This window comes from Bubalus bubalis, chromosome 4, assembly GCF_019923935.1.
Source record: "Bubalus bubalis isolate 160015118507 breed Murrah chromosome 4, NDDB_SH_1, whole genome shotgun sequence".
NCBI lineage: Eukaryota > Metazoa > Chordata > Mammalia > Artiodactyla > Bovidae > Bubalus > Bubalus bubalis.
Window position 1 is genome coordinate 143,755,948 of NC_059160.1, and position 17,012 is coordinate 143,772,959.

A 17,012-nucleotide genomic window follows, 5' to 3' on the forward strand; every position below is an offset into this window, starting at 1 on the left:
ATGCATAAGAACAGTGAACTCTGGTTTCAGCTTTCTGAGATGTCCAAACTGCCCAAAAATAGAATCTGAGTGGAATCCCCCAGAGCCTAGCACACTGGCATTTAAGATATTCTATGATACTGTTACAAAGAGAAAATATTTCAACTGTTATTTTTCTACCCTTAATTTGTAAAAAAAAAAATTACTGACCCATGTTGATGTGCTGAGAAACAACACAAAGCATTTAAACTTACTTTCAAAAGAACAAAGCTTTTAAATTGTCTGAGCAAAATGATTATCATAAATAGAAATAAATTAGGTCTGTCAAAGTATTCAGACTGACTTCCAATGTCCTATCTTTCAGCAATAATGCCTCATGTTTTGGTCTATGTATCAATTCATGTTCTCAGCTAAAATATTGCAGATAGAATGTTTCTGAAAGCATTTGCTCTTTTTTCTTTCTGTTTTTTTCTCTTTTTGCTTGTTTGTTTAGTCATACAAAAGAATTTCAGCATTGGTTTCTGTTAGAAAAATTATAAACAAAACTCTGTGTTTCCTTAAAATACTTACTTAAAGGAAGAGTAGGTTTTATGCTCATTTTTACCCTTTAAAAAAATTTTTGCAAGTACCAAAGAAATGTGAACTTTTAAATATGTGCAGTAGTTAAGAACACAGTTAATATTAGGTTGAATCCTGGCTCAGTCACTCACCCATTGTGTGACCCTAAGCAAGTTTTTAACTTCTTTCTAAGCCCCAGGTTCTTAAACATAAAATGAGAATTCTAACAGTACCTACTTCATAGTTTGTTGAAGGAATATGTAAAATAAAGCACAATGTCCAAAAGCAACTATACTTTAATAAAAATTAATTTTTAAAAAGCACAATGTCCATAAAGAGCATAGCGCCTAGTATAGTGCCTAGCAAGCAGTTAAGGAATGTTAACTTATTTCTACTGAAATGATAAGCTTCTATGTGCATTGATATAAGCATTACATCAATGTGGGGACCAGTAGGAATCAATTGTAGACCTCAGGATTACATGCCTGATACTAATTGTCTTGGATTTCTTAAATAACTTAATGTTAATCATAGATCCTCTTTCTAAAATAAAAAAACTCTAGGAACAGATTTTCTTCATGGAAATAATACTTCCTTAAAAGTATAAATGTTGATATGTTCTCCATATCAAAAGCATGAGTAAAGGAAGACTTACTGTGCTTTCATAGAAACCATATAGTAAGGCTTTAACCTACTCCCACATTGGGCACACATTTAAGTATTACAATAATTGATTATTTTCCCATATTTATTTTAATTAAACTGTCAACCATACTTTCAGTTTTGTATCAAGTAAAGATGTTTACACATGTCACATGCATCCTGCACATGGATATTTTGTGCATTCCTTACGTTCTGTTCTTTTAAATGTTATCATTATTATCCTATTCATCTAAGAAGAAATCAAGAAAGTCTATTTCCTTAGTCATCTTAGTCATTATCCACCCCCACCCTCAATCCAGGCTAAGAACACCGTGCAGACTGAGTTATTAAAGTCGATCCGAAAGAGCAATCTGTTCTAAATGACTGTCCCAAGATCTGCCACAGAACCCTGTAAATACTCTTCATTACTCTGGCAGGGCAGTATCACATTTCCTTCATGCTACTTTTGTGGCTGACTCAAGTTAGGCAGTGAGATTTGGGCTTTGGATGATCCTGGTTGATTGATATAGGAATGGTCCTTCTCCTGGGACAGGTAATCAAATTTACTTTTCAGGATAGTAAGTATTCTGTTTATAGTTTTTTAAAATGCTTTTAGTTTGTAAAACTAGAAAGGTTTTGAACTTACAGCTTTTTAAGTTCTTTTTTTAGTTTTAGTTTTAAGCAAATGTTTTCAGTACCGTTGAGACGAAAAAGACATTTCTTAGGATTTAACTGTAGCTCTCAATTACATTGTATCATGTTTGTATAAGACCCTCTATAATCTACCATACATACATTGTTTTGGATGGTCAAGAACTTGTCTCTATTGTGTTTTTCTCATTAGCAAAGATTAGAAAGTAATATATGTCTCTGTTCTTTAAAAATAAGATATAGAGGGTTGTTGTCTTTTCATCTGATACATACCTCAATATAAATCTATGAACTTTAAGCAAAACTCATTGAAAGTTTGGAATATGTGAGAAATTTCTTTTAAAGGATAAAAATCTATAGCAATTTGGAAAAATAGCAAACACAAAAATTTTATATGAATCTGCTAGCACAGATTCTTACACACTTATTCTCCAAGTGAAGACTTCCTCTATCATAGATCTTCCAGATTCTTTGACATTCCTGCGGATGACCCCAATGTGAGTAAATTGTTTCTATAACTGAGTGACTGAATTCAGAAAACAGCTGAAGGCAAGCACAGGATCATGTTCAAACCACAATAAACACATGTGTTAGATAGGCCACTCAAGGCTTAAGACATGTAACCTTGTGTTTACCTGACACTTATGAATTTTGTTTTTAACTATATTGGATTCAGATATATTTTTTTAAGCTTTAAGAATTATTATTTGTACCAATAAACTCTGTTAAAATCTCAACTAGTAGGTTTGTGGTGTAATGTAAGATGATATGCAAGTTATATTATATTACTTGGGAAGCAGAAACCAATTTTTAAAAACTAGAATCTAGAATACAAGGTTCATGTATTGTATGCAAGGTATAATATAAAGTATTTATATGCATCTTCTTCCCCCAAAGAGCTCAAAAAATTTTTACACTATCTGTATTCGAAAAAGTTACAGTAAAAATGAGAGGAGAAATATTAGTGCTATTCAGAAATTCTTTGTCTCTTTCTTTTGTAACTTTTTTTTAAAATGGATTTTAATTCTTCCTATTATTCCCTAATTTCACTGCCCAACCAACTCTATTTTATCTTTCAGTATGGGTCTCCTCCCACCTCGGTGTTCCATATACCTGGGTGAAAGGTAGGACATCAGGCTTATAATGGAACAGTTTGCAAGGAAGTCTAAATGTATTCACTTGCAGTGTGTGTGAACATTTCCCTTTGGAAGATCAAACTGTAGCACATCTATGTGCTAAATGAAACAGAGGTTCTATTTTTCCCTGTCCCTACTCAAGACTTAGTAGTCCTTATACTGATTATGCCTCAATATTTGAATGGGATAAATGGGGAGAAAATCCTCTTTAAATAAAAAGAAATCTTTGGAGCATCTACATAAATAGAAAATGCAGAAACACAATTAAGTAGGTTAATTTCAGAACAGGACTAGGTAAGAGAGCAAACAACCCTGTATATTGACAATTTAGATTAATGCAGTAATGAAAATAATCTATCCACATAACTCAGTTCTTCTTGTGCCTTCTTCCCTCCTCAGTAACTGTTCTTTTGACCTGGATTATTTTAAAGTTTTCCTCAATATTCTTTTTCATTCTGCCCATGTAATTTCAAAGTTCTTTAACAAATGGTGTAGTGAAGCTTCTGATTTGATCATAGTAAACAAATTTTAAGTCTATTCAATATATTATAGAATCTCAAGGTGACTGAAAAAGGTAAAAAAAAAAAAAAACAAAATCTCTTAGTAAATACCATGAGGTCAAGAATCGGTATATTTTCCATGGACCGAGGAGCCTGGGAGGCTACAGTCCATGGGGTCGCAAAGAGTCGGACACAACTGAGCACTGCTTTATACCCAGTACCTGGTACCTAGTAGGCACCAGGTACTAGGTATATCATTAATTAGATAAATATTTGCTGAATGAATGAACTGGAAGAAATTCTGCAAGTAGTTGGTGATTTAAGAAAAGTAGGTTTAAACCAATGTATTTTATGCTACCCAAATCTAAGAATGACCTTTTTAAGAAACAGTTAATTGCATTTATCTGAATTTTCAAGACCCAGGCTTCCACCGAGATTGAAATAATGGGGCTAAATTTTTTTTCCAAATTCATATTCTGAACAAGTACGAAATCCTATCAAAGAGCCTATCCTTGACAAAGTGGGTTTTTCAGCAGATGTTGGTTTGGTTAAGCATTCTTTTTCTCGTTGAGTAATACTTGTGAAAGAGGAAATCTGGCATAGACCTTTTCAAAATAATATACAAAAAAAATTATTCCAGGATAGTAACAAATGAACAGAAGTTGTAATATATTACATTATACAGTAATTTAGACTTTTAAACAGTACCTGATTATTTTTTTTTCTGAAAAAGTTTGTTCAAACTAATTTGTTACCAGGTTTATTCTCAGACTGATGGCTTTTTCCTCTCCATTTTTTCTGTGATCTCTAGTTACCAACTTTTAATGTTAGTTATCGTCTGCTTTTGCTAAGCTTTTGGACAAACAACAAAAAAAGATCTCTCAGCTTTAAGATGTTAGAGCTTACCTTCATGCTGGCTTTTCACAGCCAAATTTCCTAAAATGGATCAGTGATTAAATGAGAGTAAATTTCCCATGAATTAAGATTAATTCTCTTAAAATTAAGAATTTTGAAATATTTCAAAAATAATGCCGTTTTCTTTGAATGTGCTACCGTGAATCCAGTATTAATTCTAAACACAAATCAATAAACAACTTGGGCCTCTAAGCTGTAAGTGAAATTCTATAGGTGGGAAAACTGACTGACCCCCACCGCCCATAGGTGCTGTCCTGCCGTGGAATCCCTTTGCTCAGTGTTCTCCTATCCAATCAGGTGGAATGTTTCACAGGCACATGGTTTATACAGCTCAAAATAACTTGGGACCTGTGAGCTGACAAATGCTCTGGCTCCGGTGGTGACAGGTTGTCCAGCTTCTAACAGCCATCTTCACTGAAACTAAGGTTAACTCCTCACTCTCTATGGACGGCTACTCTCTATTTCCAAGGGCGTGAAGAATTTTCTTTTTCTCCTGAGCTTTCATCTAAACGTTCTCCTTGGATAATTATCATCACAGTGGAGTGCCTGGGTTGGACATCCTCATCTGGGTCAACTGAAAAAAGAAAGGTAATATCCAGATTTAAGTTCTCGAGTGTGTTTTGATAACAAGAAACTGACAATGGGAAAGGGGGGATTTCGGAGACCTAATTTCTGTTGTGTGGAACGAAACCGAGGCTAACTTCCTAATTATGTATGATGAGACACAAAATTACACGAAAAATAAAGTTTTCTACATGGTCAGATTTTACAGGGGATTGATGAGACCCTCAGAGATCACAGCCTACTCGGGTCCTAAGGGAAAATATCTCAACAGAGGAAGTCGTGACATGTTGTGTGTATCATTGGCATTTTCCATACATTCTTTTATTAAAATAATGGTGTTTGTATGGAGAATATGTGTGCAGTGCCTATTTCCTTTTTAATGGAAATCAAACCTAAAATAATATGACTCCACAGTTAAAGACTTTCATTTAACATTTTTTTATCATGTAAAAGGATATGCTTGCTATATTTAGCGCTGGGAGATCTGCTCCCTGGATTAATGTACACAACAGCTGCAGAAAGTCTTGCTCAAAGGACATTGCTCTTTCTTTCTCTCCTTTCTCTCTCTCTCTCCCCCTCCCTCCCTCCTTTTTCAGCTGCAGCAGAAAGACGCTTGACAGTCAGTGGCAAGTGTTTGGCCTGGTACATTGCACTATTAGCAGTAATTAGATGCACAACTTGAATTATTTTTTTAATGATCATATAAGCAAAGAAAAAGAGAACATGAGTAAATCTGTATTTCCATTTCCCAAAAGTGAACATTACAGTAAGAGTGCTAAGAAATTTTACTATCAACAGATTTTTTCTTTTTACTCATGCTTGTTAAAGAGACTAGCATCAATCAATTTGATAGAAATAAAACAGATAACCAGTTTCCTTTCTCAAAAAATTATGATTCAACTACTTTCATACTGGTAATGATAAAATGAATTCTACAAGGTCTAAATTAAAAATTTGTTATAACTTTTTAGCCTCTCCTTAATAATAACTCTTAACTTCACATAAAATACATATAATCCTTTTCTACAAAACTAGACTATCCAGACTTGTAGCTATAATAAACATATTTTTAAACAAAAATTAATATAAGCTGTCTGATACACAATTTGACAATATGTAAACTATTTCAAATCAAGACCATCTCATGAAATCTGAAATATATGCACACTAACTTTGTCAGGAGACAAAATTATAAACATTACAGAATCTTTTAATAACGGACTATGAAACAAACAGTTGGACATTATCCAAATTCTGGAGGTTTGTCTCTATTCCCACTTATAGAATATGGCTAATGCTATTGGAACTTGAGACAATGTATCAAAGCCCTAGTGTTCTATAAGTCTATAATTTTGAATAAGACTCTATTCCAGACTCTAATACATCTATTGTATAACAGAATACACTTTCCAGCTCAAGGTGCTTACAAAGGCACATATTCAGTGGAACAAACTCAGAACCACAATTCATGGACACAAGAAATTGAATGAGTTTGTACCCTGACTAGCTTTGGGAATTTATAGAGCTGAATTTTCAAATTTACTTTTGAAGAAATGAGACTGCAGGTAAATTGGGTTTCACTGTGAAAGATCTTTAATGCACTAAAGTTAATATATGAAAAGGTGACAGCTAGATTTTTTTAACAGTTAACTCATATATGCAATAGGAGTAATGAACTCAGCTCATTAACCTGAAAATATAAGATGAATGAGACTGCCAACCCCAGAATAATTAGTTTCCTTCATTGACATTGAGATTTGACAAAGGCATTGCTTATTGGATGGTGTTATTGCCTATAACAAGACAAAAAATGAAAAGTTTTTTTTAACTTTTTCCCTCTCTTAAGAGATACAGAAGGATCAAACACCACAGAGATATTTTCTTAAATTTCTATGGTGCTCTACAGCTAACAAAGAGCTCTAGAACTGCTATGGCACTGTGCTTTTGCTTAAAGGGAACAACCCAGGCACCAACAAAATGGTCTGTTGAGTAATTTAGGAACGTGTGTTTAGCAGCTACATTTTTGGTGGGCACAAAAGTTGGCGTGACTGTTTACCTGCAATTACTGAAGAGCTCTTAGAGCTCATGTATAATCAGAGTCACCTTGACAAGCTCTGTACAGACTATGTGTGTTACGTAGACCTCCACTTGGAGTCACAGTGCACCCCACGGTCTGGGATGGGCCCAGCAGAGCCTTCCCACCAAGGGCTTGAATTCCAACTAGATCTTGAGGTTACAAACCTATTTGGGGTACTTGTTCCTTTCCCAATCTAGCAAATATGTCAGTTAAGGAAGTTATCGTTTTCCAAATCTTTAACCACCTAAGGGAAATTGACACAAGTATTAGGAGAATGAAGAAAGTTGAAAATGTTTGAATTTTTTTCTTATTTTTCTTACTTAAAATGAATCTTTGAGTTAATGAGAACTGACAAAGTTTTCTTATTTGGGACTTCCTGTATAAGAACTAAGTTCATCATGAATGGTGAATTGAGAGTGAAATAAAACTTCATTTTTGTAAAGGGTTTGGTAGTCACCCTAGAATCCTGAAGGCTTCTTACTTGGCTTCCATTAACCTTTTCATGGGTCATAGACTTTACTTCTTTACACTACTTTTTTTCAATATTTCAGATTAAATACTAACTTTGGGCTCTGCTTTCAGCATCCTTTATACTAGTACAAAGGATTACCTTAATTTTGTATAGTGTTCTACATGTCTAAAGTTCTTTCACAGAGAATTCCCTGGTAGTCCAGTGGTTAAGACTTTGCCTTCCAACACAGTGAGTGTGGGTTCAGTCCCTGGTCAGGGAGCTCAGATCCCACATGCCTTGTGGCCAAAAAAAAACAAAACATAAAACAGAAGCAATATTGTAACAAAGTCAATACAGACATTTAAAATAAAAATTTTAAAATAACCTTTTAGAAAAATAAAAAGTTCTTTCACAAACAAACCCTATGAAGCAAGCAGGGTAATTCTGTTCATCCTCCGTTTAGAGGTTAGTTATGAGTTACTTAAAGACATCTATCTTTTCCTGTTCTAAGCAAAGTTAACTATTACATATTAGGTTGTTTTTGTGTTGATCTAAAGGGTAAAGCGTCTGCCTGCAATGCGGGAGACCCAGGTTCGATCCCTGGGTTGGGAAAATCCCCTGGAGAAGGAACTAGCAACCCACTCCAGTATTCTTGCCTGGAGAATCTGATGGATGGAGGAGCCTGGTAGGCTACAGTCCACAGGGTCGCAAAGAGTCGGACACAACTGAGCGACTTCACTTTCTTTCTTTCTTTTAGCACCAGATTTGCTTTTTCACTTAATATCTAAGAATACTTCATAGCCAGAAAACTTCAGTAATCATGTTTGAATTGAAATTACTCCATATAAGGTTTTGCGAATTCTTTGTCAAAGCCCCTTTTTAAACATCCATATTACAACCAAAAGATGAGTTAATAACTCATGATATTTCTAATGATAAGGTAGTCTTAGAACCTACAGAAGAATATTGTTGCATTAATAAGACTTGAGAAATATGTCCAAAGGTATCAGCATTAAGTTTTGTTTTTATAAACCAGACTCTTACATTTTAAGCAAGTCCTGAGGTAAGATCTCTTTTTCAGGAAAATTCATAGGGGAAAAAAAATAGAGATATTTAGCAAAATAAAGTGAAGAACATTCAGTAAGCATTCTATGTGGCTAAATTAATTTACATGATTTACTGAAGTTGGTCTTGATGCCACATTAATTGCCTCATTTCAAACCTAAGACCATTTCATCAAAACCACAATCTGTTTCCAAGGATATTTACTGATTCTTATTTTGAAAATGGCAGAATATGTTTCAATTTTATAAGCAGCAGAAAGAAGGAAGCAATGTCCAATGTTTAGCACTGTGAACACACCACTTGAAATGTCTAAGAGAACTTTGACATCTGTCAAATGAAATGTCCAAGAGAACACTTCTTAAAACCTGCTTCTGCCTCATTCCAGTAAATAATTCCACCATTCACCTAGTTGTTTAGGCTACAAATACTAGAGTCACTCTTGACTCTGCTCTTTCTCTTGTATTCCACTTTCAATCCATCAGCAGATCATACTAGCTCTATTTTCAAAAGATACCTCAAATCTGGCCATTTCTCGCTACCGCCCACTGATACCACCCATTGATCCCAACTAGCATTATTTCTTGCATTCTTTGCATAGCAGCCACAGTTGAACTTTTTCAAAACCATGTTATCCGCTTCAAAAAACTTTAGATGGTTTCCCATTCACATGTTTAATAAAACTCAAAGTCTTTCCTATGGTCTGAAAGACTTCACATGCCCTAGCCCTCTACTCTTCTTTTTCACTCACCTCCTGGAACACTGGGCTTGACTCAAACACACCAAACATTCACCTTCCATGGCCTTGACACTTACAGCTTCCTCAGTCAGGAATATTCTTCCTCCCAAATGGTCACGTGGCTAACTTCTCCACTGCATGAGAAGCTTTGCCTGATATCCCTAGCCTAAATAGCACGTCTTCTTCTCTACCCCATCATTCTCTGTTCCCTTGCCCTACTTTATTTTTCTTCTTAACATTTATATATTCTCCACTAGAATGTCAGCTCCATGAGGGCAAGGACTTTGTCTTTTGTTCACTGATGAATCCTCGGGGCCTAGAACAGTGCCTGGCACATAGTAAATGCTCAATTAATATTTATTGGATGAATAAATGCAAGCGGGGTTATCCATAATAACTCTTAGTTTTTTAAAAGTATAAATTTTATACAGATAGTTTTTAAATTAATGCTTGAAACAGAAAGTAATATATGTTCATATTTCCTATTTTAGGTAGTATCTATCAGTTTAGCAATTTTTATATGCATTTCCACCTAAGAACTGAGATGAAATTGTTATTACCCCATTTGATAGATGAGGATAATTGAGATTCAGATGCATTAAATGACTTGCTCAAGAAGCAAAATTATTTAGTGTTGGACTTGAGATTCAAACACAGTTTTTTTAATTACAATCAGATGTTCTTTGATACTTCTGGTATGAAAAAAACACATAATTCTAGTTATTTTATCCACCATAAATACATTTTTATTTGAAAGTTACTTTGAATTTCCTACTACTTTTACCAGTTTATATTTTGTCTTTGTGTCTATAAATTTCCTCTGTAAATATTTCTATGTATCTGTCTTACTTTAGCCTGCAACTTAAAAACAATAGATTTAGTAGGAAGTTCTAATGAACAAAATAATTCAACAGATACTTTTTGATTACCTTCTATATGCTGTGCGTGCACAGAGATGATGGTATACAAAACAAAGTGAGGTAATAGTAAATAGGCAAATATATACTGAAATAAGGGCTGTGTTTGAGGGTTAAGACAGTGAATTTGGGGAGCATATTGGACAGGGACCCAATTCAGGAAAAAGGAGAAATCCCAGGGCCAAGTCTCAGCTAAGAGCTAAAGACTGTACAGGACTTGGGCCAATAAGATAGCAAAAAGACAGGAAGAGAGGGAGCAGCCTGAGCAAAGATATGTACAAAGATCTGAAGGCAGCATAGTTTGTTCACAAGACTATTTCAATGGAGTATAGATATGCTAAATTAACTACAAATTAGAGTTCGATTTCTCTTCAAAGTGTGTCCTTGCATCAAGTCATGTCACTAGTTCTACTTCCATTTCTTATCATGGTATGTGGCCACAGTTGTTAAATAATAATAAATAATAGTAACTACCCTATATTGACTGTTTACTAAATGCCAAGCACATTTAATAACCCTTCAGCCTATGAGACGGCTACATTATTATCCCTGTTTTACAAACAAGCAAACTGAGGCTTATAGAGGTTAAGTAATTTTCTTAAGTTTATACAGCTAGGAACTGTCAGGATTAGGCTTTGAACCAAAGTGTTAACAAATGCTACATTCAAACATTAAAGAAATCCTTAATTTTGAACACCTGGAATTTTTGTTATAATAATTTCTCATGACTAAGCATCAGAACAGGTACACATTTATACCTCAATTGGCTCCTTTTCTTTAAAAAAGAAAAAAAATATTTGTAGAGAGCAGTAATTATTTATATGAGTATTTTATTCTGTATTTGCACCATAAATATAAACTTTCTGGAAGTTCTTCAACATTAACATCACCTTTTACCTAAATATTATCTTTTTACTAACATCAGTTGAGCTCTCACTATAGTGGTTGGCCCTGTTAAGAGATTTGCATTCATAATGTTATTAATCCTCACTCCCCTGGGAAATAGATATTATCCATGTTTCACAGATAAGAAGTTAGGTAATTTTCTCAAAGTCACACAACTCCTAAGAGATGAAGCCAGAATATGAAAACAGATTTATCTGATTCCAAACCCAATGCTCACTCCATGTTGCCCCAAGATAAAAGCCATCTTAAACTAAACAATTAAAGACAAAGTCACATTAAAACACAATATACAGTAATGTCCAACTAATAGAGGGGACATCCTGATTTATAAATCACTTAATTTTTCTTCTCACGTTTAAATATATACATAAACTCAAACTAGGTTAATGGGACAGTTGATTTACAAATGGAAAGGATTTTCAATCAGTATATTAATCACATTTTTCAAATAGCATTTTGCACCTTATTTTAATATCTTTAACTGTTCCTCTACAAAGTAAATGTACAAAGTGACAAATTTTCTGCTGGGCTCTCAATTACATTATTATATACTATTTTGTATATCCTTCAGTGTTCTTCAAAATTTAATACAGCCATATAGTTCTATTTAATGAGTATATCATAATTTAACTAATTTTTATTGGACATGGTTCCACTTTTTTAATATTATCATCCATACTGTGATGAATATCTTTGTAGATAAATCTTCACACCCATCCAACCCCTCTGCATTTTCAGTTAATCTTTTTTAAAGTACATATTCATTTATTTGACTGTGCCAGCTCTTAGCTGCAGCATGTGGGATCTAGTTCCTTGACCAGGGATCAAACCCGGGTCCCCTGCATTGGGAGCATGGAATCTTAGCTGCTGGACCACCAGGGAAGTCCCTCAATCAATCTTTTTTTGAGGCACAATAAACTTTACCCAAACAAGTGGCTCCAGTGGTGTGAATCTCAGCCTGTGGCTAGCAGACGGAAAAATATTTTGCCGTAGGTCATCCTTTCAGCCATCTCTAATTGTCCTCTCAAGGTGATTGCCTACCCTGTCAATTTAGAAGTTAGTTTTAAGTAGCATTCTAAAAGTGTGAGAAGTAGGGCAGTCCCTAGGAAGCCCTACTTGTGATACATTGTGGTATTACAAATATTTTTACTTATAAGTGAGGCTGTCATACAAAAGAAGGAAGAGAAATTAACTGAAATAAAATTTGTCATAGAATGTTAAAGCCCGAACATATTCAGGATATTCCTTTCCTCTCCACCTTTCCAGCACAAGGCACACAGTAGCCAAGAATGGCAAACAGTCTTCATCTCCATTACCAGCTCTGATTGGTTGGTGGTGGCTGAGGGAATGGAGACTTAAAAAAGTGAAGGTCAGTGGGAAGAATACTGTAATTAGTTGGCTACATCTCCAAAGGGGGAAAGAGAGGAGTAACAGCCTAAGGGTCACAAGCTTGCTAGCCCTCTAGTAAATGTCCGAGTGAATAAAATGGGTGTAACAATAATATGACAGTGGTTTGCATTACCCAAACTTCTAGTCCAGGGGACTGAGCTAAAGTTACTATACTGAATGAAAGTTACCATACTATTTTTATAAGACTTTACAAATTATTTATTTTTTGAATAAATATATTCATATAACTTATGTGACTATATAATTGATTATAACATATTCATATAATTATGATTTAAAAGTAAGAAAATGGTATACAGTGAAAAGTGTCCTGTATTGAACCCCTCTTCCCTGTCTGCCATATCGCCTCTTCACCAATGTTAATTTAAGAGATTTTTTTTTTAAACCTAGGTGTACTCACACTTTTATAGAAATTAATTAATTATACCTTATTTGAAAAAGCTAGTTTTCAAGAGCAGATTGAGCCTACAAACAATATTGAGTTTAAACAATTAGTTTCTAGTCATAAAAGCATTATTTATTTTCATGAGCTAGATCAAGTTTTTATTTTTCAGTAACAAGATTATTTTATCAAAATCTCTTAATTTCTGTTATTTTATTACATTCAGGGGAAGGGGAAAGGATGGAGAGAAAATCTCTGTATATGAGAAAGTCCTCTAAAACTAAAAGCCCTTTATAGATATTATCAAAATTGTGCTTAGAAACTATATTTAATGTCTCTATAGTTATAGCATAGCTTTCAACATTGAACTCATATTTAAAGATTAATTTAATAAAGTGATAATCACCCATGCTTTTATTTCCAGTTTCGGGAAAACCTCATTCAGTTCCTCTCCATTTTACAATTTGAGAAGTCTTTAAACTTTGTGAAAGTTATCAAAATTAGGTAATTTTAATTTTAAGGTTTAAGTTCTTAAGTATCTATCATGCTATAATCAACACAGACCTATTATTCTGTAGAAATAATCTAAACATTTTGTCATTATTGCTATTTTGTGACAGCATGCAAGACGACAGCCTAGAAGCTTCTACTTCCATATCTCAGCTTCTGAGAGAAAGCTATTTGGCTGAAACTAGGCATCGGGGAAACAATGAGAGGAGTCGAGCAGAGCCTTCCTCCAATCCTTTCCATTTTGGGGGTTCTTCTGGAGCTGCTGAAGGTGGAGGAGGCCAAGATGACCTTCCAGATCTTTCAGCCTTTCTGAGCCAAGAAGAATTAGATGAAAGTGTCAATCTGGCAAGATTGGCAATCAATTATGACCCTCTGGAGAAAGCAGACGAAGCTCAAGCTAGAAAACGTTTTTCTTCTGATCAGACGAAACACTCATCTATATCAAGTTTTGACCCTAACTTCTGCCAGGATAACTCTCGAAGCCCTACCAACTCTAAAGAGAGCCTCCAGGAGACAAAAAGGCCACAGTACAGTTCTGAAGCCCAGTCCAAAAAAGTATTCTTAAATAAGGCTGCCGATTTCATCGAAGAGCTCTCATCCCTTTTCAAAGCCCATAGCTCCAAAAGGATTAGACCTCGTGCCTGCAAAAACCACAAGAGTAAACTGGAATCGCAAAACCAAGTTATGCAGGAAAACAGCTCCAGTTTCCCTGATCTATCAGAAAGAAGAGAAAGATCTTCGGTTCCCATACCTATCCCTGCAGATACCAGGGATAATGAAGTGAACCATGCACTGGAACAGCAGGAAGCTAAGAGGCGTGAAGCTGAGCAGGCTGCTGGTGAGGCGGCCAGTGGAGACACCACCCCAGGGTCCTCTCCTTCTTCTTTGTACTATGAAGAACCTCTGGGGCAACCTCCCCGGTTCACACAAAAGTTACGGAGCAGAGAAGTTCCAGAAGGAACCAGAGTACAGTTGGATTGCATAGTGGTAGGAATTCCACCACCTCAAGTAAGGTAAAAATGTCCCATTAGTAATGCTTGGTAATTACTTTCCATCTATTGTGATCCTTCTAATTTTATCTTTCAAGTATGTGGTTTCAAAGATTATATACTCCCTTTGAGAAAAACAGAGTTTAAAGCAAACTGTCCAACGGAAGTATAATATTAGACGCGTGCAATGTAAAATTTTTTAATAGTCACATTTTTAAAAAATAAAATAACTTGGGGTGAAATTGATTTTTAAAACTATATTATTCAACCAATATATTAAAAAAAACTACCATTTCAACATGTAATCAACATGAAAATTATTAATAAGACATTTTATATGCCTTTTGTCACACTAGGGCTTCAAAATCTAATGTGAATTCTGCACTTACAGCACATATCAGTATGGATGCTAAATTTTTCTAGGAAATACTTAATGTGCATTTAGAGTTCATAAAATATACAGTTGAAAAACTACACTGTAAGATCCAAGTTGTTCCAAACATATTTGAAAGTTCTATCAGAACTGAATTGAGTATCAGCTTCTACATTTAAATTAATTAAGGTTAAATAAAATTAAGAATTCAGTTCCTCAGTTGCACTGGCCACATTCCAAGTGTCCATATGTGGCTAATGACCTTGGTATTAGCACAGGCCTACAGCCTATAGCTTAAAAAAAAGTCTTTATGATCTATACTCAACAAATACCTAAGGTAGTTTTTAATTAAAAAAAAAGCCAAATAATAGAAAAATTGTGATAGGATAAAGATACAATAAAATTGGTAAAGATCAATTTAAAGTTTATTTTACATGTATTTATTATATACTCTTCTATTTATTCTAGGTATATAAGCAGGGCGTCATCTTTTTTTGCAAAATAATCATATTATAGGGCAGTAATAGCACTTGTATTAATAATACTATTTTAAATTATGTATGCTTATTGATTAAAGGAATTCTAGTCTAAAAACACATTTATATATTGAATTCTGCTTTTCAGAGTCAACAGAAGGCAATACTCCAATACTATTTCTACAATGGCATATACATGTTACTATCTAGTTAAACAACTGAGCTCCTTGAGGAAAGGAGTGTCTCGAGCACCAGGCATAGCTCCTAGCCTATAGTAGTCATGCATAATACATTAGTCGCTAGATTATGAGAAAGAAACAGGAAAACAAGAAACTCGACTTAGATTTCAATCAGGAGTGAGACAATTGGCCTAAGACGTGGCAAAGGGTTGGAACAGCATAACAAAGGGAAGTGTCTACCCTTCTCTACGCGTGCCTGATGACCCTGCCTGGGACTCTGGTCAGTGATGCTGGCAAGATGCCATCATAGCACCATGATGGATACCACTCAGTGGCATCTGGTCAGTCTAAGTAAGCTGGTGAGCACTCAAGTTATGGCACAGATACGGCTTACTTAGACTAGTTCTATCCATTCCACTAGTTTCTGGACATAGATTGGACCCTTTCAAAAAAGTTAGACCAGGTCACTCAAGACTCATCCTCCCCATTCTTAATCATGACAATCTCAAACACAAAAAAGACTTGGGGCTCTTGTGAGAAAAATCACTCAGGAGAATTACAAAATACTCATTCCCCCCAAAACAAAGTAATATGGCGGTTACTCAGAAACTACTTAGTCAACCAATTAAATATTTACAAATTTAAGAGTGAAAGAAATATACACAACTTCCACGCAGCAGTACTCATTTTTACCTTGAAAGAATTTCTTTAGTGATAGCATTCATGCCTATATCCCAGCCACTGGTTTGATGGCAGGAAAGTAATATGTATTCACTAAGTATTTTCTGAATTCCTCACAGTAATCATATTAATATTAAGAAAAAACTTAGGATTGTCTAAATAGACTGTTTTTGATGTTGTTGTTCAGTCGCTAAGTTGTGTCCGACTCTTTGCAACCCCATGGACTGCAGCATGCCAGGCTTCCCTGTCCTTCGCTGTTCAAACTCCTATCCATTGAGTCAGTGATGCTATCTAACCATCTCATTCTCTGTCATCCCCTCCTCATTTTGCCTTCAGTTTTTCTCAGCATGAAGGTCTTTTCCAATGAGTCAGCTCTTTGCATCAGGTGGCCAAAGTATTGGAGCTTCAGCATCAGTCCTTCCAATGAATATTACTTTGAATATTCAATGAAAATTATTTTCCTACATATAAATGTATATAACTCTAATCAGAAACCAAGTATATGTACCTAGCTTTTACTCTAAACTCAGCACTGTGACCAATAAAATGACAGAGGCAATATAAACATGTGTCCCTGCTCTCAAGGAACTTGCAACCTCAATTAAAGAAATCATCCTAACTCTACTCAATACTCTGTAACGGCTTATATGGAAAAAGAATCTAAAAATATAGTGGAGATATATATAGATATATAAACTGATTCACTTTGCTGTACACCTGAAACTAACATTACATGTAAATATACTATATTACAATAAAAATGATAATAAAGAATTCACCCTAATTTTTATAGGACAATGAAGGGCTGGAGGACTAGATAGGTCAAAGAAGACTTCAGAGACATAAGGGAATTTTAGCTGAACCTTGAAGAAAGAAGAAGTTAAGTAGAAATTTAAATCATTTATTCATTCAACA

General features: G+C 34.7%; 1 protein-coding gene across 3 annotated transcripts in view; it reads left to right on the top strand.

Annotated features, from left to right (window-relative positions):
- Nucleotides 1–17,012, top strand: part of MYPN (myopalladin) — a 107,695-nt gene that overhangs the window by 16,039 nt on the left and 74,644 nt on the right. The window contains exons 1-2 of one of the 3 annotated variants that reach the window (XM_006070267.4): nucleotides 4,628–4,969; nucleotides 13,510–14,412. The exons of 1 other annotated variant lie outside the window; for it this stretch is intronic. In XM_006070267.4, the coding sequence (XP_006070329.3) occupies nucleotides 13,511–14,412 (902 nt within the window). In that variant the 5' untranslated portion in view covers nucleotides 4,628–4,969; nucleotide 13,510. Of the gene's footprint in view, nucleotides 1–1,600; nucleotides 1,733–4,627; nucleotides 4,970–13,509; nucleotides 14,413–17,012 lie in introns of those variants that run through there. One more of the 3 variants, XM_044942178.2, reaches the window with a different exon arrangement.